The sequence below is a fragment of the Vicugna pacos genome, chromosome 13 (genome assembly GCF_048564905.1).
Source record: "Vicugna pacos chromosome 13, VicPac4, whole genome shotgun sequence".
NCBI lineage: Eukaryota > Metazoa > Chordata > Mammalia > Artiodactyla > Camelidae > Vicugna > Vicugna pacos.
Window position 1 is genome coordinate 45172364 of NC_132999.1, and position 24365 is coordinate 45196728.

General features: G+C 36.9%; 2 protein-coding genes across 2 annotated transcripts; both read left to right on the plus strand.

Moving 5' to 3' along the window:
* The first annotated feature begins 255 nt into the window (after positions 1-255).
* On the plus strand, positions 256-14835 carry LOC140700733 (uncharacterized). Its single transcript, XM_072974894.1, has 2 exons — positions 256-485; positions 14571-14835. Exons 1-2 carry the CDS (start codon positions 462-464, stop codon positions 14664-14666), a joined length of 120 nt encoding a protein of 39 aa, XP_072830995.1. The 5' UTR covers positions 256-461; the 3' UTR covers positions 14667-14835.
* Positions 14745-23634, plus strand: PTP4A2 (protein tyrosine phosphatase 4A2). The gene is made up of 5 exons (XM_031683951.2): positions 14745-15267; positions 17495-17587; positions 20718-20848; positions 22206-22280; positions 23288-23634. The coding sequence occupies exons 1-5, from the start codon at positions 15172-15174 to the stop codon at positions 23394-23396; spliced, it is 504 nt and encodes a 167-aa protein (XP_031539811.1). The 5' UTR covers positions 14745-15171; the 3' UTR covers positions 23397-23634.
* The last annotated feature ends 731 nt before the right edge of the window (positions 23635-24365 follow it).

The window sequence follows — 24365 nt, forward strand, 5'->3', positions numbered from 1 at the left end:
GCCCAGAGCCGGCCCTCCAGCCAGTCAGCGGGCGCCGAGGGCGGGCCGACGGGCGCGCGCGCCGCGCCCCGTAGCGCCCCCTGAGGGGCGGCGGCGGGAGCTGGTTCCGGCTGCGCGCGCAGCGGTGGTGGCGGCGGCGCGATCGGCCGAGCTGTAACCGTCGTCCGTCCCGTAGCGGCTGGAGCGGCAGCGGCGGCCGGGTACGGCGCGAGGCGACGCCACTGGGCAGCGGCGGCAGCGGGGACAGCGGCGGCAGCCGGAGACGCAGCGGCGGCCGCAGCAGCAGCAGCAGCAGCAAGACGGACTCGTGGACACGCGCCGCCGCCGCCGGGCCGGGCCGGGTGTCGCGCGCCGAGGCTGGGGGGGAGTCGTCGCCGCCACCACTACCGCCGCCGCCGCCGCCGCCGCCGAGGTGACTGAGGAGAGAGGCGCCTCCTCGCTCCCGCCGCCGCCGGACTTCAATGCCCAGTTCCCAGCTCGCCAGCGTGAGTGCGCTGCTCCCGGGCGGCCCCCGCGCCGGCTCCCGGGGCCTCCGGGCAGGGAGGGCGGGAGGCGCCGCAGCCATTAGTGCAGGCCCGAGACACGTCCCCGGAAGGAGGGCCGGGCCGGGGCCGGGGGCGGGGGAAGTGCGGCCGGGAAGCGTGGAGAGCGAGGGTGGGTGAGGAAGGGGGAAATCGCGCGTGTGGGAGGGGGAGGGACGTGTGCTGAGCGCAAGAATGTTGAGTGCGGGGGGAAATGTGCGTGCGTGAGGGCGAGAGTGTGAGTTGAGGAGAGGGCTGAGTGTGCATGTGGGGGGAGAGAGAACGTGAGGGGGACAAAATGTGGATGGGGGAGTTGAGGGCAGTCTCCGGGTGTGAGTCGAGGGGGATTTGGAGTAGGGGGGCGCAGGGGAGGACAGTGGATGGAGGGTGGAGGGGATAGCGCGTGTAGATGAGTGTGAGTGAGTGTAAGGAAGAGCTAGTGGGGAGCGTGTGGGAACGAGTGAGTGGGGATAATGAGTGTGTAGGGGAGAGTGGGGTAAATGAGGGGAGAGTGAGTAAGTGGGGGAGGGAGAGTAGCGTGCGTGGGGTAGAGTGGTGGCGGGGGAGAACGTGAGCGCAGTGAGAGGGAGGTTGGCGAGAAGGTGAATGGCAGGTGGGGGAGAGTGCCTGCGATTGTCCAGTATGTGAGCAGGCATACTGGAGGCTCTCCTTGATCATTGTCTAGGGCATAGTGAACCTGGGTGTCCTGGGTTAGGGAGTTCTTTCCAGGAGCATCTTGTCCCCGAGTTCTTCAAGTATGAGGAAAGGGTACAGAAGTCTATTCCAGTGGCACTACCATCTTCTGGCAGCGTGATTGCTTTTTTTTTTTTTTTTTTGGTAAACCGCTCCCTCCATTCCCCACTTCCCCCGCCAAGTTTCCTGACATCCAGGTAAATTTCCAAGTTTGTCAAGCATATGATTGCGATCTTTAGGGCTCTGAGAGCTAACTAAAACAAACTTGTGTATTGCTCAGGATCTTAAGCTCTTTCCTTTAGAGTGTTCAGAAGCATGGAACCTTTTTAAAGTACTGCTGGTTTTTCATGTGAGGGGTATTTTATAGTTAGGTAAATTGAAGTAGTATTTTTTAGGTTTTGGCTCTTTCCTACCCTTTTGGAGAGAAGCTTTTAAGAAATAGTAATAATGATAATAGTAATGATGTAACTGTTGATGATGAAGAAGAACCATAGGCCAGTTTGTTATACCCTGGAATTTGTCAAGATATGAATAAAGTATATAGAAGTTCTAGCATCACTATAGGCATTCAGCAAATGCTTGTTTGTTCGGAGTCACCAAACTATAACCACTGCTGGATTAAATATGGTAGTTATTTGCTGCCATGTTCTGTATTACAAAGTAGTTTCAGACAGGAAATGAGTGAAGTTATGCCTTGTTCAATGTGCAAAAGGAAATTAAGGCTTCAGAATGACACATTATTAAGGCTTCATCATCACTTGCCAGGATACCATTTGTTGGTGAAGATGGTAAGTTTTTTTGCCGGTATTCTGATCTTGACATTTTATACGTTGTTTCTTATGAGATAGTGAATGGACTAATCATTGTCATGAACTTTCTCCAGATTCTTATGTTGTAGAAGAAGGGATTCTTGATGAAGAGTACCTTGTTATGGATTTTATATCATGATGATGAGAAATCTCTTAGAATTTGGGAGTCTTTCAGTATAGACATAGAGTAGTGTGGTCCTTTTGGAAGCAGACAGAATTACAAGCAAAAGCACTGACGTGTAATTAGAAGTCAGAAGTTATATTTTTCTTATAGTTTTCTTTTTCTCAATCACTGATGTGCTCTCTGCTTTCAGAAATAGGATATAGTATTATTACTATTCAATGGGGGACCAGATTAATTAGTGTTAAGTGTCTACTATGTACCAGGTGCTTTTTGTATTCCCATTTAATTCTCACAGCCACTATTAAAAGGTGGTAGGTGCCCTCATTTACGTACATTTGGCACATATTGAGTGGTTTCTATTTGCCGGGCGTTAGGGATACAGTGATGAGATGAAGAGATTTAGAGACTCAAAGATGTAAAGTAACTTATCCCAGGTCACAAGGTAATAAGAATTGGAGCTGGATTAAAAACCCAGGTCAGACGCCAAGTCCTTGATTTTCCTATTAATTACTTTCAAAATAGGTTGTTTCACTTTGAGGTTTCTCATCCACACAGTTGACCTAGCAGCTTGTACAAATGAGAGATGTTGAAGTTAATATAGAAGACTTGAATGGCTGGAGGCAAGGAGATCATTTAGGAGATGCTGATTTGAGGCTCTTTGGGGCCTAAGTTAGGCTAGGCTTTTATGTGGGTGGAGATTCTGCCTTGAAACTCTCTTGGGGCCTCAGGGTGTGTGCTTTGAGACAGAGTTTTTATGAGGCACCTGGGATATGTCTGGGAGAGGAAAGTCTGATTAAAGAAACCCCAGCAGCCTTTTCTGTTTTTTATTTTGGGGGAAAGAAGACTACATTTATTGGGGCTGAGAGTCAACCAGAAGTCGTCACTTCTTTGTGAAAGTCTTTCTCTTCAGCTTTGTGGGATATTTACCTCAGGAGATTGTGAAGATCAAGTGAGAAAATACATATGAAAGCACTTTGTTGCTTATAAATTGAACTACAGATTCAAAGTATTATCACTAAGACTTTTCTACTAAGGTAACAGTTTGTTACATTTAGTAGTTGGAAAAGGCTGTTAGCATTTTAGACCACCTATACAAATGACAAATTGTTTAGAACTGCTGAACCGGGTATATTCTGACTCAGAACAGCAAAAGTCAAACCACTCCCTCCATGAGTCAGTCAAGTAATATTTAATTTGAACGAACCAAATTTATAGGCAGTAACCCTTTACAACATCACTGAACTTTGGTGGCACTGGGGAAGAGTAAATGTTTGAACGCTTTTGCACATACTTTCTTAAAAAGTCTGAGAGCCCCATGTTTATATTTTACTTGAAAAGACATTTGTGTGAACAATGAAAAACAGATTTATTTTTCTTAAGATACAACTTTTTGTTCATTTTGTCTTTAAAGATAGCATTTCTATATGAAGTAGTTACAGATTTTGAGACACAAAGTTAAAATTTAATGGAGATTTATTTTACAAGGTTTGACTGTACTCTTCCTCTTTTGTTGAAATGTGGAATTGGTAACCAGTGAAGCCTCTAGAAAAAGTATTTACAAATAAGATTCAGAGGAGCAACACATAAATTTTTAGCTGTTGCTCTTGGAAGAGTGAAACTTAAGTTAGAGTGAAGCCAGTTAGGCTGATTTCTTCAAGTGCTGTTCTGTCAGCTATACCACTTACAGAAGTTGGGGATCTTTACAAGTTTCGAGTAACTGGAAATCAGGACCCATAGTTTTCACATGGAAGACTTAGTTCTCTTTTTTGAATAGGGTAGTGGTAGAGATTTTGAGGTCTTGGAATACTTGTGAAGATTGACATTATGCTTCAGGTTTCAACATTCCCTTCTTGAGAATTTTCTTTATGCTAAATCACAAATCATCTCATTTAAAATTCGTAATAGTTCTGTGAGTGATGGCATTCTTTCAATTTTACAGATAAGGAATTGGTTTAGAGATCAATTGTTGAATCCCAGTTAAAGAGTATCAATAAATAGATGGCAGTGGATTAAAAAAAAAATGTTTCCCCTTGGGGCTTAACATACTTAAGTCTCTTTCTGGCTACCCTCCCCCACCCCCAGTCATTTTACAGGGAGTTATGTAGGAATTAATAGATGTCAAGGAAGTTGGCCTTTGTTTTTGCTTGAAATTTAGTTTATAAGTTTCTGTTTGATTAAAAGATACTTCAGTTACTTGCGTATTTTTTTTTGCTCTTTGGGGGTTGTTGCTACTTTGAGACTTTTCTCAAGATACTAGTTGGGTTATATAGAAACTGATGGTTATTCTCTAAGTTTGTAAAGCAAGAGTCCTTGATCTTACAGTTCAGATAATTTAGTACCATGGGTTTGTTAAATGAACAATGGGTGCCACCAATTAAAATTGCTTGAGGAAGTGGTGATTTGAGTCTCTTAATCTGAAATACTAGAAGAGTCTTTTATCTGTTTTCAACTTCAGAACTAGTGTATGTATAGAGATGTCTGGTAGCTTTCTCTGGTTATCCTTTGTTTTATTGACTGAACCACATTCTCTAGCTCCTTTGACTTCCTGGTCAGTCTCTTGGGACTTGAAGCCTTACAGGATTGCTTGATGTAGAGCTCGAGTGGGTATTGTATGTAAATCTTTTGCTCCTTGAACTTGTAGAGGTCTAGGCTAGGCTGGAAACTGTCACTACTCTAGCACCTCAATGAAAGAAGCTGCACAGCACTGCGGGCTCTGTCTACTTTCCACTTACCCTATGGAGTTACTAGGACCCAGATGAGAAAATAACCTTTCTCCTGCACATCTTAAGGTGGTTTCCCCCCCCCCCCCCCCGCATTATTTGTTCAATCAGTATGGATTTACAGGACATAAACTCTGCCAGAAAAATGGCTGTGAGGGGTTGACAGATTATACCTATAGTTTTTAATGTGACTTGAATACAATTTTTTTTTGCTCTCACTGATTTCTTCCCTGTAGGTTCTATAATACAGCATCCACTCTGTCCTAGAAACTAAATCTCATCATTTGAATATAAATTTATATTGCATGATATTCCTTTTTAAACTAGAGAATTTTAAGATTAAGCTTTTCTGTGACCCTTTCTTTGCTAGTTGAGCCTGGTTTGAAAAAATATTTTGACCATTAGAACTGTCTTTACCTTTAGAGAATTGGTGTATTTAATTCCTTTCATAGTATTTTTGGGTTGAAATTTCATTCTTCTCAGAAAATGTTAATTCTTTTGGCGTAAAATGCACACATGATATGTTTGCTTTAGCAGATCAGATAAATTACTTTATATTTTTATTTCTGCAGTGGTCAAAAATGTTGGCTCTTAACTAATGTATTGTTTGACAAGAATTCAAATTCACAATCAAGTCGTCTTTTAGTTTTGAGATTTGAGCTTAACTTTTTTGCATTCTTCCTGGAAACATTCATTAGGTTGGAGCACCACAGTCTCTGTAGATTGGATTTATGTACATATGTTGATATTTACTGTTTTTAGTAGCAAAACGAATTGGTGTGTTGCCTTCTTTTCATTATCGGTGAAGAGCCTATCATGAGGGAACAGAGTGACTGGTTAGTGCAGAAGGATATGAGTCATCAGCAGGATTTGTCAGCAAATTGAGAAGGATGTGATGGAGAAACAATAGATACTAGTGACATTATTCTTCATTCCACACATGTGGTTACAAACAGGTTTCGTTTTGGTGATTGGTTTAAATTATTCAAATAATTTAGATCTTTCTGGATGAAGAGCACATCAAATTTAAGTCATAGCCTAAACTCTGAATTGTTTTTCTAGTGAGATGGGATATTCATTTAGAGGTCAAGTAGAATTTAGTTAAACTCACATCTGTTTACTAGGAAAAAAAAAATTCAGCTATCAGATAGGTTTTAGTAAGCTGAGGGGCTATTTTTTGTGAAGCTTGCCAACTAATATGGTAATATTTGTTTTCCCTCAGTGAGCAAAGAATTACTCCCTTATTACTACTCTGCTTTTTAAATTCCTAAGAGCTTTTATTGCCTTTGAATTGGTCTGAATTCTCAGCATGGTCAAGGTCCCCGCAGAGTTACCTAACCAAAAACAGTTCCTGTCTCAAGTCATGCTACCATAGGCCATCACTGTTTCTACCAGTCTTGTCATAACATTTTTTACCTTTCCTCAGAAGTCTTAATTAATCCTACTCCATTCTACTGGTGATTATTTTTTGTCTTCAAAGTATGTAGCATTAATAATGAAATTTTAATGCCCATCATCAAATGTTTTTCACCCATGTTGATTCTTCTAGGATCTTGATCCTAGATGGTGATTGTATGGTATGCACACACAGCTCCATAAATGCTTGTTGTAAGATTAGATGTGCTGCATTTTGGTATCATTCAGAGCTGGTATATTGTCCCTCAACTCAGTAAGCATTTGGAGGAAGAAGACACAAAAGATTAAATTTTGCATTCTTTGAGAAGAGAAGGAGGGTGAATCCATGTTGAACTAAGCTAATGAGCAAAGAATAATAACCCCTTGACACGGCATTATAGAGATATTTCACCATTTTTACTTCACATATGTAATGTGAAACAGTTGCTTTCACTGTATGACTTTTAAAAGATTTTTGAATATTATATTTTATGAAAATAAACATCAGGTCATTATTGGGCAACTAGTGGCTAGACTGTATTTTAAAAGGCCACCAGCAGCTAAAAAATGAATGATTTGGGTTCTTGTCTGTTTATCTTGTACTATACTTAGTGCACAGAGAGATGGCTGTGAAGTATAATGTGATTTATAAGAAGCAAATTTAGGAGAGGAAGTGTAACTTACTTAGGGGAAACTTGGACCAAAATGCCTTAACAGCAGAAAAATTCTGGGGCTCAAACAAAAGAATTTATGCTGACAAGATATAATTTGGAATGTTTTTATTCCATATCCTGTATATAGAGAGCTTCCTTCCCCCCTTTTGGTGGTGGATACTTGAACAGGATCTTTAAATATACTCAATACATTAGGCAAAATGGGGAAATGAAAGAGTTAACCTGACCCATGAACTGCTGAGCTCTGAAACGTATATTTTAAATAATGCTAACAATAGCCTGGAAGTTTTTGCTTTGCATGCTGCTCGTGTGCTGTAGGTTATTTTGAAAGGTGATTCAAATAACCTTTTCCCAAGTATCTATTTTGCAACTTCAGGGAACTTGCAGCTGTTACAGTCATTCTAACTGTCCTGATATAGCTCAGAAAACATTCAACCCTGTGTTGACAGGGTGAATTCAGGTGTCCTTTGGAGTCTACTGAATTTGCTTTATTACAGTTGAATTTCAGAATCTGAAATACATTTCTTCATCAATGAAATAATTGACTCAGTGGTTCTTGGTTTAATGTATGTGTAGTGATGTTGGAAACTAAAATGATTAAGACTTAAATTGTTCTCCAGGAAAATTATTTACCATTTTGACATTAAAGAAAGGATGGAAGGAAAGAAGAAAACAAATATTAGAATTTAATTTTATGGGAGTGAAGCTGAATTGGAGATAGTTCTCTGTTGTATAAAGGAGGATAGCACACTTATTTTGGAAAAGAATGTGTGTGTGCAAACTTTATAATAAAGAGGCTTGGGAGTCCTGAAATGTACATAAGCTCAAGTCTTTAAATGTAAAATATTTAAAGGAGAGGATAGTCATGATACCTTTGCCTGGAAATGGAAGTATGAATGAATAGAATCAATTTAATAGAGCTATTGAAGTTAACTTTTAAAAGATTCACTGAAAATGATAAGATTAATGTCCAATATTAGAATGGTACTGTTAGGACTTTTAATGTTTTTACTGGTATTCAAGTCACTTTTTAGAAAAAGTATTGGCCATAGTTCTGTTATCTCCATTTAAATTTTGTTTATGAAAGGAAAAATAACATTGGACAAAGGGAATTCAGCTGCAGAATTGCTAATCTTTAGAGGAACAGTAGAGTACAAAATTGAAAAGTAAATGTTTTCAAATATGGTGTGAAAATATTTAACGCAATTTTTGTCTTAAAGTTATTTGTAGAGGTAGGAATTACTATAAAAGGACAACAACTTCTAATCACCAGGGTACATACAATTTGAAAACCACTCCCTTTTTATTTGAGTGGTAACAGAGCCCACAGGACTTCAGAAAATGACTGTCACTGTTCTCAGAAGCAGGTGTGATTGTTGGTTAATTGCTTTCCTTTTCTTTTTGAGTGGCAGGCCATGTGTGTCCTGCTGGTTCTGAAATGTTAAGATATTTTCCCACCATCAAGGTCATAATTTCTTTTTATAGAACTAATTATTGATTTGTGTACTGGAACTTGATTCTCAAGTTCCCTCCTTAAATGAGGAAGTGGAAAAGCGGGAATAACCAAGGGAGTAACTATGAAACTTTTTTTAGCAGTAAGAAGCATCTTGTTATTTTTAGCTTGTCTACAGATATTTTGGATCCTAATTTGTGTAGAATTTAGTGGTACCTCTTTCCTTGTCAATTCCCCAGGACTATAGTCAGTAGGGGAGGAGAACTAACATTAATTTGAATGGTCTGAGTTCAGGAAGCCAGATGTATTCATTTTTAGTTTGATAAATGCAACAATGGAGGGGTGAACAAAGACGAGTAGTACAGAGTGTGGAGCTCCTGTTTCTGCAGGGCTCTGATGAGTTGGGAGTAGTCTGTGAAGATGAGTGAAATTTCGGTTTGAGACCAGTTAACCAGAAAAGTGTTTTTGGTTTTTTTTTTAATGAAGTATAGTTGGTACAATTTGTTACTTTCAAGTATACAACATAGTGATCAGACATTTAGATACCTTATAAAATGATCACCTCTATAATTCTATAACCATCTGTCATCATAAAAAGTTATTACAGTTTTATTGACTATATTCCTTGTGCTGTATATTACATCCCCATGACTTATTTATTTTATAACTGGAAGTTTGTACCCCTTAGTCTCCTTCAGCTTCTTCACCCAGTCTCCCATCCAGAAGATGAGTGTTTAATTAGCAAAGTTGAGTACTCTTTAATTTACAAGATACTTTTTATCTCAGATGGTCAAAATGCAGTAGATACAGTAGTTCTTTACAGATTTCTCTACTTTTCTTCCTTGATGGTTGTGAAGATTTGATGATTTGTTGTCTGAATGGTCAGGCTTCTACAAGTTCTTAACAGTTACTCAGGACCTTGACTCTTTTTTTTTCATAGGCCCCGTATCTAGTCTGTGGACAAATCATTTTGGGTTATACCTCAAAGTATATCTTGAAATTGATTCATATCCTTTCAATTGCTACTTCTCTGGCCCAAGCTTCGGTTATCTCTTTCCTGCATTATATATAGCATCGGGCTCCTACCAGAGAGCCCTGCTTCCACCCTTACTACTCATGTAATCTGTCTCCACATAGCATCTAGACTGATCCTTTTAAACGTAAGTTGTATCTCTTGCTTGGAACCTCTTACTTTTCTCTGAATGAAAGCTGAATACTTCTGTTTTTTTCCCCCAAATACTTCTGTTGACCCATAAGGTTCTCTTTTTCTCTTTTTACTTCTCTGACCCCATTCATTCCCTTGCCTTCTCTGCTGCCCCTTGTTGTTCCTATAACACTCCAAGCATGGCCCCACCTCATGACCTTTGCAAGAGCTAATCCCTCTGCCTAGAATACTCCCTCAAATATCTATTTGGCTCACAACCCCAGGTCTAGGATAAAATGTCACTTTATTCATTGAGGCATTTCCTGATAGCCTTATTTAAAAGTGGAATCCCCTCTCCCTTCTGGCACTGCAGATTTTCCTGCTTTGCATTTTTCTTCACAGCAGTGACATATTTTACTTGTATTTTTGTGTTGTAAAATGTACGGTCCATCCTGACAGGGATTTTTGTTGTATTTACTGCTCTTACTGCACCTATAAGAATATATGATACACAGTATGTGTCCAATAAATATTTGAATTTATATATTCTTAACTAGCCAAGTTACAGGGAAAATGTGTAACCTTTCATGAGAGTGAATTCTGTACTGTTGACAGATTATTTATACTTGTGCAGGTGTCTTCAATGAGGTGAAATGAATTTGTTTTAGGAAAAAATTGTTGTAGGGTGTTAGTCTTTTATACATATTATGCTTTCATGTTGCCTGCTTGTAGAAACCAAACTGACTGAAATTTGCATGACTTCCTGTAGAATTTCTGGTAAGAAAAGTAAACAGTAAGTGTATACTTGTTCTTCAGACTGTTGCTGTTAGATTTTATTTGCTAAGATCTGGAGTTCTTTATCGTACATTTGTCGATAATATGCTGTTTTAATTTGGTGAATATTGGCGTAGCTTACTGAATTAGATTTATTGTATCATTTACTTCCGTTTGGAAATAGAGGTGATTTTCTCAATGGAAAGCTTGATGTAAATGGATTGACAGGATTTTTGAAAGGATGCCCAGTAAGTTTGGGTTACATTAAAAGAGGCTGATATTGTAAAGTTTTCTCATGCCCTTAAATTCTCTGTATTTATATTTGAACTTAGAATTACAGTTGTCAAATCAGGATCTCAATTTTACTCAGTAATTTAGTTTCTTTAACAAAGAAGAAAGCTGGAATTTAACAAAGAAGAAAGTCTTTCTGGAATTGGGTAGGTATAGGCTTGCCTGGGACAGAGGGACTAGCTCTTTTGAGGTTCTTTGTAATCCAGTGGTTGTAGCACTCTTAAAGAAATAGTTAAATTGTAAACCATTGTAGGGTTCTTTATCACCCTAGAATTCAAACTAAAAAATTAAAGTGATATATGTACATGGAAAAAAAATTGAAACTTCAGAAGGTATGTATTGTAAATCATGGTCCTGACCTCCAGCTCTAATCCCCTCCACCCCCAGGCAACCACTGTTACCTCTTCTGTTTGTGACTTTTCAGATAGTCCATGAGAATGAAAACATACACAGTACTCACAAATATTTCTACATACTGTTCATACTGTCATGTACCTTGCTTTTTTCACTTACTAGTGTTCCTTAGCCATCTTCCCGAATCAATTTATATAGATCTTTTTTACGCTTTTTAACCTCTGCATAGTTTTCTAACATTGTGTCATGATTAAATGATGGATATTGTATTATTTCATACATTTTGGTTCTTTTGATTCTCATCTAGGTAAATGTTAGCAGTATAATATTGACACTGGTCATTTAAACTCTTAACATACCTCTCTTCAGAGTTGTAAGTAGTCTCTGGTGTGTTACTGACTTAGTCTTACTGGCAGTGCGGTCTCTTAGCTTGGTAGGCTTCTGCTTGCTTGCTCTTCTTCTAGTCTCCTCTTGCTTCAATCTTCTTTCTCTTTTCCTCTTCCTGCCCTTCCTTCTTAATTTAAAAGGATTTCTCTGTCATAGACCATCCTTTCTAATCGTCAGTGAAGTTATGTTCTTTTGTTAAAAATGGAAATGTTGCCTGGAAATGGAAATGTCCCAAATTCAACATTTTAACAGTTACATTCTGTAAAAGATAACGGTATGGAATATTTGGATGCATATTGAATTCGATCATTGTTACGTGTCAAGTAGACCAGCCTCTTCCATCATCTGGTAAATTGAAACAAAAATTAATTTTTATTTACATAGGTAGAGCAAGGTTAATGCCAGAGAGAAAATTTTAGAAGAAAGTTTTCCAGTAAGATATACAGGTGCTGAGTTTATGCTAAAATGTAGGGCTCTGTAACTTTTGAGTACTTTCCAGCTGTGATAGGTTATGATCTTTTTACAGACTATTTGCTTTACATTCTTATGGGTGTCACAGAAATTAACATTATCTAAATTGACAGGTGCAAGAACAGTTCACTGTTGATACGTAGTTGAGCTCTTGGGAGAAGGGGAAGGAACAGAAGCTTGCTTTTTTACCATGTATCTGTTAACATTGATAGAACATACTGTTTCATTTGGCAGAAATTCCTTTGCTGGGGATCTCAGTATGGTATTAAGAATTGAAAATCTAATAATGAATTATCCTTATCCCTGGAAATGGTCCTTCCAAAATGAGCTTGGAGGAATAAGATGGGATAAAGGTTATTCTGTTTGCTGAGCAAACACCAGTGACCACGTAGAAAACTTAATGCTAGAGCTGTAACCTTTTAAGCCTGGACATCACTACAATGCGTGTCTTTCAGCGCCTTTCTCAGCTGACACACATACTAGCTGTGATAACATCATTAAACCAAAGGGATTCAAACAGGTTAGAATTTCCTTGTGTTTAGCTCTGCACTGCATGCAAACCATTGTTCTTTGAGTAGTTACTTGAATAATCTTTTCTTCCCTTATTATAAGGTCAAAGAGTTGCAAATGAACATCCAAGCAAATATTTGAAGAAAAGTTACACTTTGATGAATAAGATTATGACTTGGAAAATACATGGGTACCTGCATTAGTCAAATTGAAGGAAAAATAAATAGGGAGTTAGGAGACCTGGGTTCTTGTCCTTGATCTGCTACCAATTAGCAGTGTGATCTTAAGTCATTTTAACCTCTCTGGATCCCAAACATCATTTTTTTTTTAAGAGATCAGTATATTTGGTCTCTTAAGTTTCTGCTAGCTTGAAGATTCCTTGACTATACAATGGAGTACTCTATGAAATGGGTAATCTGAAGTGGCTTGTTTTGGGGGTACAGTTAGAATCATGAGTTAGATTATGAGTTAGAAAGAGTGGTGGTGTATATTTTTGTTTTCTTAGTTTGAATGTAGAAGTTTTGTGTTTTTACTGTAGTGGATAACTCATTCTGCTGAGGTATTAAAGTTCTTATGCCATTTTGAATTCCTGTGTATCTTATATTTTAGGAATGTTTTAGTTTTGTGCTTGTGTATGCTAATATAATCAGAAGTATGTAATTTACAAAATAAAATGTCTAAAGAGTATTATAAAAAGAAGACTTGAGGATAGAAGATGAGGCTTGAAAGTTGGAGAGTTAGGTTCGTTCTTATCTGTTTGTTTCTTCCTGCAAGTGCCTCTGTAGTCATTATCTTTCATCTCTCTGGTCACAGTCATCTTTTTTAGAGTTCTAAATAAGCATTGGTATCTTAGGGAAGAGACAAGTAAAAGAACTTAGACCTTGTCCCTTTTTTCCAGAGGAATTTATGATTATGTTGACACTCTGAGGCAGCTATATAGATTACTGTGTTTCAAAGAAACAGGCCTAAAATAATATTAAAAATACTGCCACTTCTCTTTCTTGTCTTGTTTTTGGTAGGGATTAATATTTGGGCAGGAGAATGCTGTGTGAATTAGTGACCTTTAGATGCTTTTGTACTCTTGAGGCAGTGAAGAGAAATAGTAAAAAAAAAGGTAAACTGGACTAGAAATGGGAGGATGGAATTTATGCATTTAGTTGAGTTAGCTGGCATTGTGGGACCTTGGAAAAAATACAGGACTAACAGAAGGCTTGGGTTTGAATTTATGCTCAACTAATTCATTCACCTTAGACAAGTCACTTCACTTTTCTGATCCTCTTTCCCTGTAGGTAGTAAAAACCACTCAAAATTGTGAGGAAAAGAAGATAATTTTTTGAAAGTACTTTATGACCTGATATCATAATTGGGGCCAATACATATATTTTGGATAGAAAGAATTAAATCCTCAAAGTGGAATTTTTATAAATATCCTTCATTCATGTACAGATACAATTTTAAGCAAAGTACTTAACCATCAAAGCAGAAAAATAAGATCATTGTGAACTTTTCATGGAGGGAAGATTTCTTTAAGTATCTTTTAATCATTTAAAAATGATTTTAAATGAATTTTAAAATTTAATCATTTTCAAATGACTTGAGTTAGAAATTATTAGTACAGAAAATTTATTGAAACCTGTTTTAAAAAAAGACATACTTGACTTTTGAATTTCTGACTTTTAAAACTCTTGGTATACAATTAAGACACAACATTGTAGATTGCCTATAACTCAATAAAAAAAAAATGTAAAAAAAAAAAAACCAGACACACACACACACACAAAACTCTTGGTATACACTTTTATCCGATTCTTCATAGATGGCAGTAGTTTAGAATTGTTACCATTTCAGATGTCTTTGGGCTCATAAAGAATGTATTCTTTTATTTTTAATTGACGTTTAGTCCATATATAATGTATTAGTCTGGTGTACAGCATGGTGACTCAATTATATGCACAGACATATATATTCTTTTTCATTATAGGTTACTGCAAGATTGAATATAGTTCTTTGTGCTATACAGTTGGACCTTGTTGTTTATCTATTTTGTATATGGTATTTAGTATCTGCAAATCCAGAACTTCCAATTTATCCTTCCCCCTTTCCCCTCTGGTAACCAGTTTATTTTGTATGTCTGTGAGTCTGTTTCTGTTTTGTAAATAAGTTCATTTAAGAACGTATGCTTGACTTTGGGCGTTGTGTTTACTATGCTATCAACCTCCAGTTCATTTTACATATGCTTTTCTCCTCCAGGTTTTTTGTTGGAATATACGTTGCACATTTATGGCGATTCTGAGCGTGAGGGCAGACTTCTGCCAGGCTCAGCACAGCATTTCCGCTGACAAGTGAGCTTGGAGGTTCTATGTGCCATAATTAACATTGCCTTGAAGACTCTGGACACCGAGACTGGCCTCAGAAATAGTTGGCTTTTTTTTTTTTTATTGCAAGCGTATTTCTTTTAATGACTCCAGTAAAATTAAGCATCAAGTAAACAAAAGTGGAAAGCGACCTACACTTTTAACTTGTCTCACTAGTGCCTAAATGTAGTAAAGGCTGCTTAAGTTTTGTATGTAGTTGGATTTTTTTGGAGTCCGAAGGTATCCATCAGCAGACATTGAGGCCCAAGTTGAATTTGGATTCAAGTGGATTCTGAATACTTCTGCTTATCTTGAAGAGAGAAGCTTCTTAAAGAATAAACAAGTTGAATAGAGAAAACACTGATCGATAATAGGCATTTTAGTGGTCTTTTTAATGTTTTCTGCTGTGAAACATTTCAAGATTTATTAATTCCCCCCTACCCCCCACTTTCCCCATCACACTCACACACGCACGCTCACACTTTTTATTTGCCATAATGAACCGTCCGGCCCCTGTGGAGATCTCCTATGAGAACATGCGTTTTCTAATAACCCACAACCCTACCAATGCTACCCTCAACAAGTTCACAGAGGTAAGATTGTAGCATGGTCTACTTTTTGGATTGATTTATACATAAAAATCCCATTAAAAACTAACACCATTGTAAAGAAATCTTTTACCACACACTCTGTCTGTGGAGTGAGTATCTATTTTTACTTTAAATTAAACACCTAACCCCTTACCTCTTGGCCTTTCTCTTGCCTTCTGAGATGGCTTGCACTCTGTCTATGGAGTGTACATCTCGCTAAATAAATCTACTTTTACTCAAAAAAAATAAAAAAAAACTTTTACCCCTAAGCCATTTATTGCTGTGATTGGAATGTAGATGGTCATCTTGCCAATCTTTGTTTGAATTGAGTTGAATTAATTACAACAGATTTTTCAAAGAATATTATAGAATTCAGGGAGGTCTTAGAGATAATCTAGTCCAATGTTTTTTCTTAAAGCTTTTCAGCATTATTAGCAGTTCTTTTGTTATACTTTCAATAATAAAAGTAATTAACATTTATTGAACACTTAGTGTGCACCCAGCATGACAATAAGCAATTTTATGCATTATATCATTTTCTTCTGACAATAATAGGTACCATTATTACTTCTCTCTTTTAGATGAAGATACTGAGGTTCAGAGTAATTTAGTAATTTGCTTAAAGGCATGCAGCATATGATAGAACTATCTCTGACACTAAAACCCATTTCTGCCTTCAGTATTCTAACCACTTTTGATGAAAAGCTACCTTAGAACTACTTAGCAATAGTAATGGTCATATACAAGGATCCAGAAACTTAGGGGGAAGGAAAGATATTATAGGTAGCATTTTTATGTCAGATACTCCATTTTTTCCCATTGGTAGCAGTAGAGAAACTTTTTGTACTTCATTCAACATTTGAATACAGGCTTTTTAATCATTCTCAGCTTGTTCATTCTCAGTGTGATTTCTGTTGATGTATTTATGGAGCAATTAGAGAGCTAGATGAACTCCTAGGAATTCTGAATCTACCCTCTCACTTTATAGATGGGAGAACTGAATTCAGAACAGGTTTTGACTTACTCAAATTCACAAATATTTACCATAAAAATTTCTACCATAACCTTTCAATGAATAGCTACTGTGGAGTTCATTTTAATGGGATTTTATTTGTATTTTGAAATTAAAAAAAATTCCTGACTCAGTGTATAACACTAAGAACTTTCCAGAGTCTGTTTCGTAAGAAGGTCTTTTTGTGAAAAATAAAGTCCCTTAGCAATTAAAATAACTTTACTCTTTAACCAGATGATGGACACTTCGTGTAGGATATCACTGTTCCTGCTTATTTATACTTTTAATTCTCTAAGCATCTTAACTTCGTGTACACAGTGTACCAGTTGATTCCAGGCCTGTATGCCCTCAGGTTGTTCAGTCACCTTTAAGCTTGGCTGAATTATGTGATACTATTTTCAGCCTGTGAATTCCTTGGTCATAGTCTCTTGCACCTATAAAAAGATGTTGTTTGGCCCCTTGAAGTTCAGTAGTCACTGGATTAGGCATTACTATGGGCAAACTTTTAAAGCAGCAAGGCTTCTGGCTATAATTGTGTGTTAGTTGGCTTTATAATATAATACTTTTTAATCTTAATTTCAAAATTTTATTTGTTCCTTTAAATTAAAAAAAGCAATAAGTACTTACTTATGTAAAAATTAGAAGATACAGATAAGAAAAAGACAATTTAAAAATACTTAACTGTTATACTTGGTTTTTTCTGTATATATGTGTATATTTATAAATATACATACAGATAGGGTCACACTGTGTATTAAAAAAAAAAGTCCCCTAACCTCCTTAGTATTAATTTTATAGCTGTCATAGTATTCTTTATGAAGTGCTATACTTTCTTTAACCATTCGTCTATTTTTTGGACCGTTAATATTTCTAGCTTTTCACCATCCCAAACAACCTGTGCTGAACGTACTGGTACCTAAATCTTGGTGTATATCTTTAATTATTTTATTAGTATAAATTCCCAGAAGTAGAATTTCTAGGTCAAAGTGTATGTGTGCTTTTAAAGTTTTTGTGTTATGCTACCAAATTGCCCTTTATGAAGATGGGTCTTACTGATGCTTTTACTGAGATTACAAGTGTCCAGTATGTATGTTTTTACAATGCGAATGATTTTGATCTTTGTCTAAGAATGAGGGCTCATTTCACTTTATAAGAGTATATTTTAAAAGATTTGGTTACAGACTTCAAAAGCAAGTTCCGTTATATTTTTCTTTAAAGGAACTTAAGAAGTATGGAGTGACAACTTTGGTTCGAGTTTGTGATGCTACATACGATAAAGCACCAGTTGAAAAAGAAGGAATCCACGTTCTAGTGAGTGTGTAGTGTTTTAATTTTTCACTACAAACAAGTTGTACCTTTTAAACAGATATTTTCAGAACTTGGCACTCATAGTTTGCTTCTTAAACTTATAGGAGATAACAACAATCATAGCAATTTACTAAAATTTCTTTGGCAGTTTTGTTCATTTGTGCCCTTAAAGTCTATACATATAGAGTATTTTCAGCAAGTAAAAAGCAAAATTTAGTTCACACTTATTTCAAGAAAATGGAAATTTCATTTTGTTTTCTTTAGGAAATTAATGTGATAATTTAGCTTTTGTTTCTAGGCTACTGGTTTGAATCTGACAAAGTAATTTCCATCAGACGTTTTAAAATCACATAGAAATATTCTCTTTTGCTTTGCAAGTACAAATTAGTTACTTAATATTTTGTGGATAACTTGTAGGGGACAAAAAAGTGGGAGAAGAGGATAAGAAGGAAGAGGGAGAAGGCATCTTGCTCCAGAGTAATCAGCATAGTTTTCTGACACTTGGGTAGGTTTCTAAGAAGCTTTTGTATGACTAGGTTTCTTTCATAGTTCAGTTTGAACATAGAGACTGGAATTAGTTTAAATCAGATTTCTCCTTGGCCCTTAAAAACACTGTTTTTATTATTGGAAATAAGAACCTCGGATTAGGTAAAATTTTATACGGTATTCCCTAAATAGCTGTCTAAATTAAAGGAGCGTATACTGAAATGACCTTACAATCTTAGTATCCTGGAGCCATTTGACATAATTGTGAGAAGCCATTGTTCTGGGAAGACAACTGGAGATTTTTGAAGTAGTTGAATAGGAAGAAAGTAATAAGGAAGGTAAAACAAGGTTATGTTCCTATTTTTTATAGAGAGGTGGTTCTGCAGTCCTTACTGCAGAGGTTAGTAGTTGAGAAGGCAGTTCATGTAAAGAAAATAAATGTCCTGTTAGTAAGACAGTTGTCTTATCTGATCCATAAAGTTTCCTCACCTCCACTTTGGTGAAAACACAAAAATTAAATAGCCAAACATTATGTTTTTTAAAATGTATTTTAATAATATGGCATAGTAATAATACTTTGCTTCATTCCCATTTTTAAATGACTTTAAGGACCCCTCCCTGGAAATCACTGGGGATAAGTACGAACATGTGTATAATGTTAAAAAATGACAACAACCACAACAACAGAATTTTAACTTCTGAAATTAAACCAAATACAAGTTCTTTTTCCTATATTGTGAGTATGTTATTTAGGGGGTTAATGAGCAATCAGTTCATTTTGACAGATGCCATGGTGAGAAAATGAACTGCAGATTGACCGTGGTCTGTTTGGATCAATAATGTTGGTAAACACCTTTATGAAATAGAAATGAACTAAAGAACTAGTTTGTAAAAGATAATGGTAGGTCTGGGATTTATTCCAGGACTTTAAATCTAGGCTTCTGTTTTATTTTGTTTTAAAGAGCTGTGATCAGATAAAATTAAAGGTCTAACTAAAGCTTGAAAAAAAAGAACAAAGACATTCAGAATTAAGCTTGGAATTTTCTTTTTTTTCCTAGGCAGAAATTTTAAGTTGGAATGTTAATTTACTTTTGCTAGGTGAAAAGGGTTTGGTACATTTTATGAGAGAATAGCTCCAAAGTTAAGACATTTCAACCCTTTGACCAGTGTTCTTGCAAATCAGAGGCACATTGGAAAAGACTGATGGTGGTTTTAGGCATGTCAGTTTGAAGTCCAGATGGTTCTAAATGATTACTTTAGTAGGGTTTTTTTGATAGAAACTGCTTGTATGAGTAAGTGAAGCATGTTTCATATTACTGTTTCTTAACTAGATGAGTTTTAGGGAGTATTAGAGAAAGTAAGCTCTCAGCTAAGGTACTTACTGATTTTACTGCTATTTACAGTTAAATTCTGTAGTGACATAATGATAACATCGACAACTCTTTAATTATTGGGCGTAGTTGACAAATCAAACATAATGTGCTGTCATAGCTAATGGGCTACGTGAAGTGATCTAGTGATGTCAATAATGAGTGCAGAATCAATTTAGTACTCTGTTACTTTTCTCTTTTTCCTTCTCTAGTATCTTAAAGTGTCCTTATCCAATCTCATTAGAATAATGTTATATTAAAAAAAAACCACCTCTGTATCTTTGCATTTCTGTCCTTGAAGCTAGATGGGAGAGATGGTAACATGAATCTCTCCCCAACTTTCTTCAAAGCTGATTTGTGTTGGATTCTCAGGACCCCGTGCTAGTTAACAAGGGAGACAAATCTCTGCCTGTGTTGTGAGTGCATATGGGGTTGGTCTTAACTGAAAAACCCAAATCGATGAATATAAAAAGAGAAAGGAATACTTGAGAAAATAATCTTCATTTGCTCAGGATCCTGTCATGCAGTGCTGTGCTTGTTTAATGGGACATGTAATTTAGGCAGAGCTTTAAAAATATTTACTACTTGGCTTTTAAAAAATACATATATAAGCACAAGGATGGTAGTATGTTTCTGTTATGATCTGCTAACTATTAGAAATTACTTAATCAGAAAGCCTTAAATTTTTTTTAATCTGTTTTTTAATGGAGGTACTGGGGATTGAACCCTTGTGTATGCTAAGCATGTGCTCTACCACTGAGATATTCTCACCCCCCAAGAGAGCCTTTCTTTAAAGAAAAGACATCATAACTTCGAGCTGTTTGGGGGATAATCCTTAAAAATATTTATAGAGACCAAAACCAGTTGGTACACTTCTTCGCCAGAGTGAACTTCTAAATCATATTGACAGGTGTGTCATTTCTTACTTTGTCTTGGTTTTGACTTTAGCTTTCTCTACTGTGTCTAATTACTGCTCTATTCAGATAAAATATTTGAAGAACGTTAGCCTCTTATCACTCTGATAAGAGCTTTTCAGCTTTCTAAAGATAAAGTTTGATGCTTATAACACTTCATCGAGAAGGCTAAGTTGTTTGGCACACTTGAATTTGATCTTGGATCATTTTTCAGCAGTGAACAGAATTGGGGGATTAAGAATAGCTATATATAAGTACAGTTAGTGCAGTTAGGCCTACCCTACGTCCTGTGCAGCTATTGTGCATTAGGATGTTAATTCTGGAGAAAACATCAGTTTAATGTAAAAGATCTTTTCCTCCCAGGATTGGCCATTTGATGATGGAGCACCACCCCCTAATCAGATAGTAGATGATTGGCTAAACCTACTAAAAACCAAATTTCGTGAAGAGCCAGGTTGCTGTGTTGCAGTGCATTGTGTTGCAGGATTGGGAAGGTAAGCTCTTCTCCTTTTTGTCTGTGAATTCTTTATCAAAAATTTCACTTTGATAGAAATTTGCATTTATTTCACTAAATATTAAATTACTAAAAGGAAAGGAACTGAGAGCTAAAGCTCAGGTAATGATTTCTCAAAAAAACTTTTTATGTTTTATTTTTTTCTCTGAGTCTGATACCATACTAGATTTAGTGGGTGATGGTTAGGAATACTTTTGAAACTGATTTAATGTAATTATCTTATCTTTGGGCCAAAAATACAGTCTTAATTTAGTATGTTTTCTTTTTCTCCTCATTTCAAGTAATCAAAGGTTTAGGTCTTTGAACTGGGCAACAAAGTTAAAATAATTTTAGATTTGAAGACTTTGTACATGGTTAATTTTGGATTGAGATGAATGAGAAGTTAATAGATGGAGAGCAGATGGTGGAACCTCAAGCTCCTGAAAGGAGATGTATGGAGAAAGGAAATGGACTTTGATTTTAAAACATCTTTCTTTGAGCACTGCATTGAATGGTGTTGCAACACTCATCAGCAGCAGAGTAAATGTCAGTTTATGATGTGCACTTTGACTTGGAACACTAATGCAGGCTGCTGTTGTCTCAGGGTGGTGGTGACTCAGGCTGTTACCTCTGCTCAACCCTTTTGTTTGCTCTTTTCCTTTTTTGCAGTTTAGTGTACAGTTTCTTCTTCAGGGTGAGAAGTTTCAGTCCTTATCCTGGAGGGTAAATGTAATATTCTAACTTGACTTGGGGCAGTTTTTTAAACTAACAGCTATCCTAGTTAGGTAGTCAGTCCAAAGATAGTGCCCTGTAATGGACTTTTTAAAAACATCATTTCTTTTGTTAGATTAAAAAATATATATACTGGTATTGAAAGCTGTTCCTAACTACCAGTTCTCTGATGCTCTCCTAACTCATGGAAAGAATTTTGTTGAGGAAGTCTAGTACCTTTTTAGTATTTGATGAGATGACAATGAAATTGATTTGTAACAAAAATTCTGAGACACTCAAGATAATACATTTGGTCATTTATTTTACTGTGATAATGGTTAAAGAGCAATGAAGAATTTTTGATGACAAAATGATGGGAAAATTTGAGATATAATGTGATGTTTTAAACAGTAAAGATTTCTTAACTAAACGTTTAGAATTTAGTGCTTTACTAAAAACAGAAAGTATCATAGACTCTATCATGATCTAGATATTTCTACTATATAGAGAAATACCAGTTATTTTAGTATACTGGAACAAGGAAAGCTCAAGCTTTACATAGTTTTAATAGTATGTAATTCTGAGTTTTAAAAAATCCTTTAATTCCAAAGACCTGTGGTTATTTACAAATGAGCTTCTCTCTTCAGGGCACCTGTGCTGGTTGCACTTGCTTTGATTGAATGTGGAATGAAGTATGAAGATGCAGTTCAGTTTATAAGACAGTGAGTATGAAGTTTTATGTTCAGAAACACATAAAGCAAATCATCTAAGAGGAAGAAATTATAAAAAGTATCCATTTATAGTACAGAGTAATTTGCTGTCTTTGGCTTCAGATATTGTTTGAAGATATCAAAAATAGCAAGTGATAAATAGATTCACAGTACTACTACTGGCCCCCAGATTTGAAGATTTTCTAATTGAGGTGGCAAATTTGGACATTGTAGAATATGTCCAGTATATGACTTGAATATCTAGGAATGTTTAAAATGAGTAACTAGGTAGTAGAGTCTCAGTGATCTAGTGTCTCTTTTAATGGATGTCCAAATGCCTTCCAGATGTAACCCTCTGTGACCCAGAGGGAAGGAAGAAACCATAGAGGAGCAGTTAATCACCTCGGACTGCTAAGTGACCTGTTCGTCACAGAATCAGGATGGTAGTGCCCAGACAGAATTGTGACATCAATCTGGAGTAACAGGCCATGCTATTTTGTTGTCCACAGTTCTTTGGCAGTTACTGTCTTGCCCTTTCCTTTTTAATTTTTTCTTAAGAAAGAGAGAGAGTGAGGGAAAGAAATGACTGTGACAAAGGGCATGAAATGTATGGTAGTAGCTCTAGGAAGGTAACATATTTCAAGGAATGCCATCTGTGTCTGCTGCTTCATATAAATACTTACTCATTCATCCTAAATACTTGCTGCCAATTCTAATCTGAAGAATATATTAATTGGGAAGAGTATAGTCAAATGTCTCTGAATAAACCATTCTGATATTTATTAAACGATTAATAGACTCTAATGAGAGTCAGCAAAGAAAATTTGTCTATTCTTTTAGGAAGGCACAGCAAGTTTATGTTTCAACTCAGCCCTTTCACTTAAGAAGTGATGTTGTATGGGAAACGCTAGTTTTCAGTTGTGTAGAGTTAGAAAGGCATAGGCCATAAATAATGGATTTCAGTGAATCAGGTGGCTCTTTTTTTAAGATGATAAATTTTGCCGTTCTTTTATTTTCAGAAAAAGAAGGGGAGCATTCAATTCCAAACAGCTGCTTTACCTGGAGAAATACCGACCTAAGATGCGATTACGCTTCAGAGATACCAATGGGCATTGCTGTGTTCAGTAGAAAGAAATGTATACAAAGGCTGACTTGATTGTGGCATTTAGAGGGAACTCTTGGTACCTGGAAATGTGAATCTGGAATCTTAACTGTGTCATCAAAGTAGTGATGGATTCAGTACTCCTCAACCACTCTCCTAATGATTGGAAAAAGCAAACAAAAAAGAAATCCCTTTATAACGTGAATAAAATGTTTAAGAAAAGAATAAGAGAAAGAAAAAAGGGATTAATTCAGTGAAGGATGATTTTTGCTCCTAGTGTTGGAGTTTGAATTTCTGCCAAGATTGAATTATTTCAAAATCTCCTGTCTTTTTTAACTTTCTCAAAATAGGTCTGTAAGGAAAACCAGCAAAACATTAGCCTGTGCAGAACCATCTGTTTGGGGAGCACACTCTTCCATTATGCTTGGCACATAGATCTTCCTGTTGTGGGATTTCTTTCTTTCTTTCTTTTGATTGGGGGGGAGGGGTGCGGTATGTTTTTCCCTTCTCACCTTCTGCTATCCCTCTCCCCCCTACCCCCCCCCATACAAGCTGTAGATGGAATAGGAGAAGCCCACGTTGCTGTAGATGTGCGTGCAGTCTGGCAGCCTTAAGCCCACCTGGGCACCTTTAGAAAAAAGCAAAACAAAACACAAAAAAACACCAAAAAAAAAAAAAAAGCAGTGGCATATGTATTTTATGATCCAGGTGGTTTTTAGTCTTTACTGATGATGGGGTATTCATGTTGGTTTCCTTTCCTGAAAACCCTATTCAGCATTAGGCAAAGTAGCCGAGAGCTTTTTGTTTTGATAAATTTGTGGGGAAACGGCATTTTAAGAGGAGTCTCTCTTCTCAAGGAACTTAGCTGAGAGTCGAGTTTTCTCTGTTCCAACCGATGAAGCTAAGTGGGCATCCCAGAGACTTGTTCTCTGGAGGGGAGTACTCCAGGCCGTTGCTAAAGACGTGTCCGGGCGAGCATTAGCACACTTTCTACG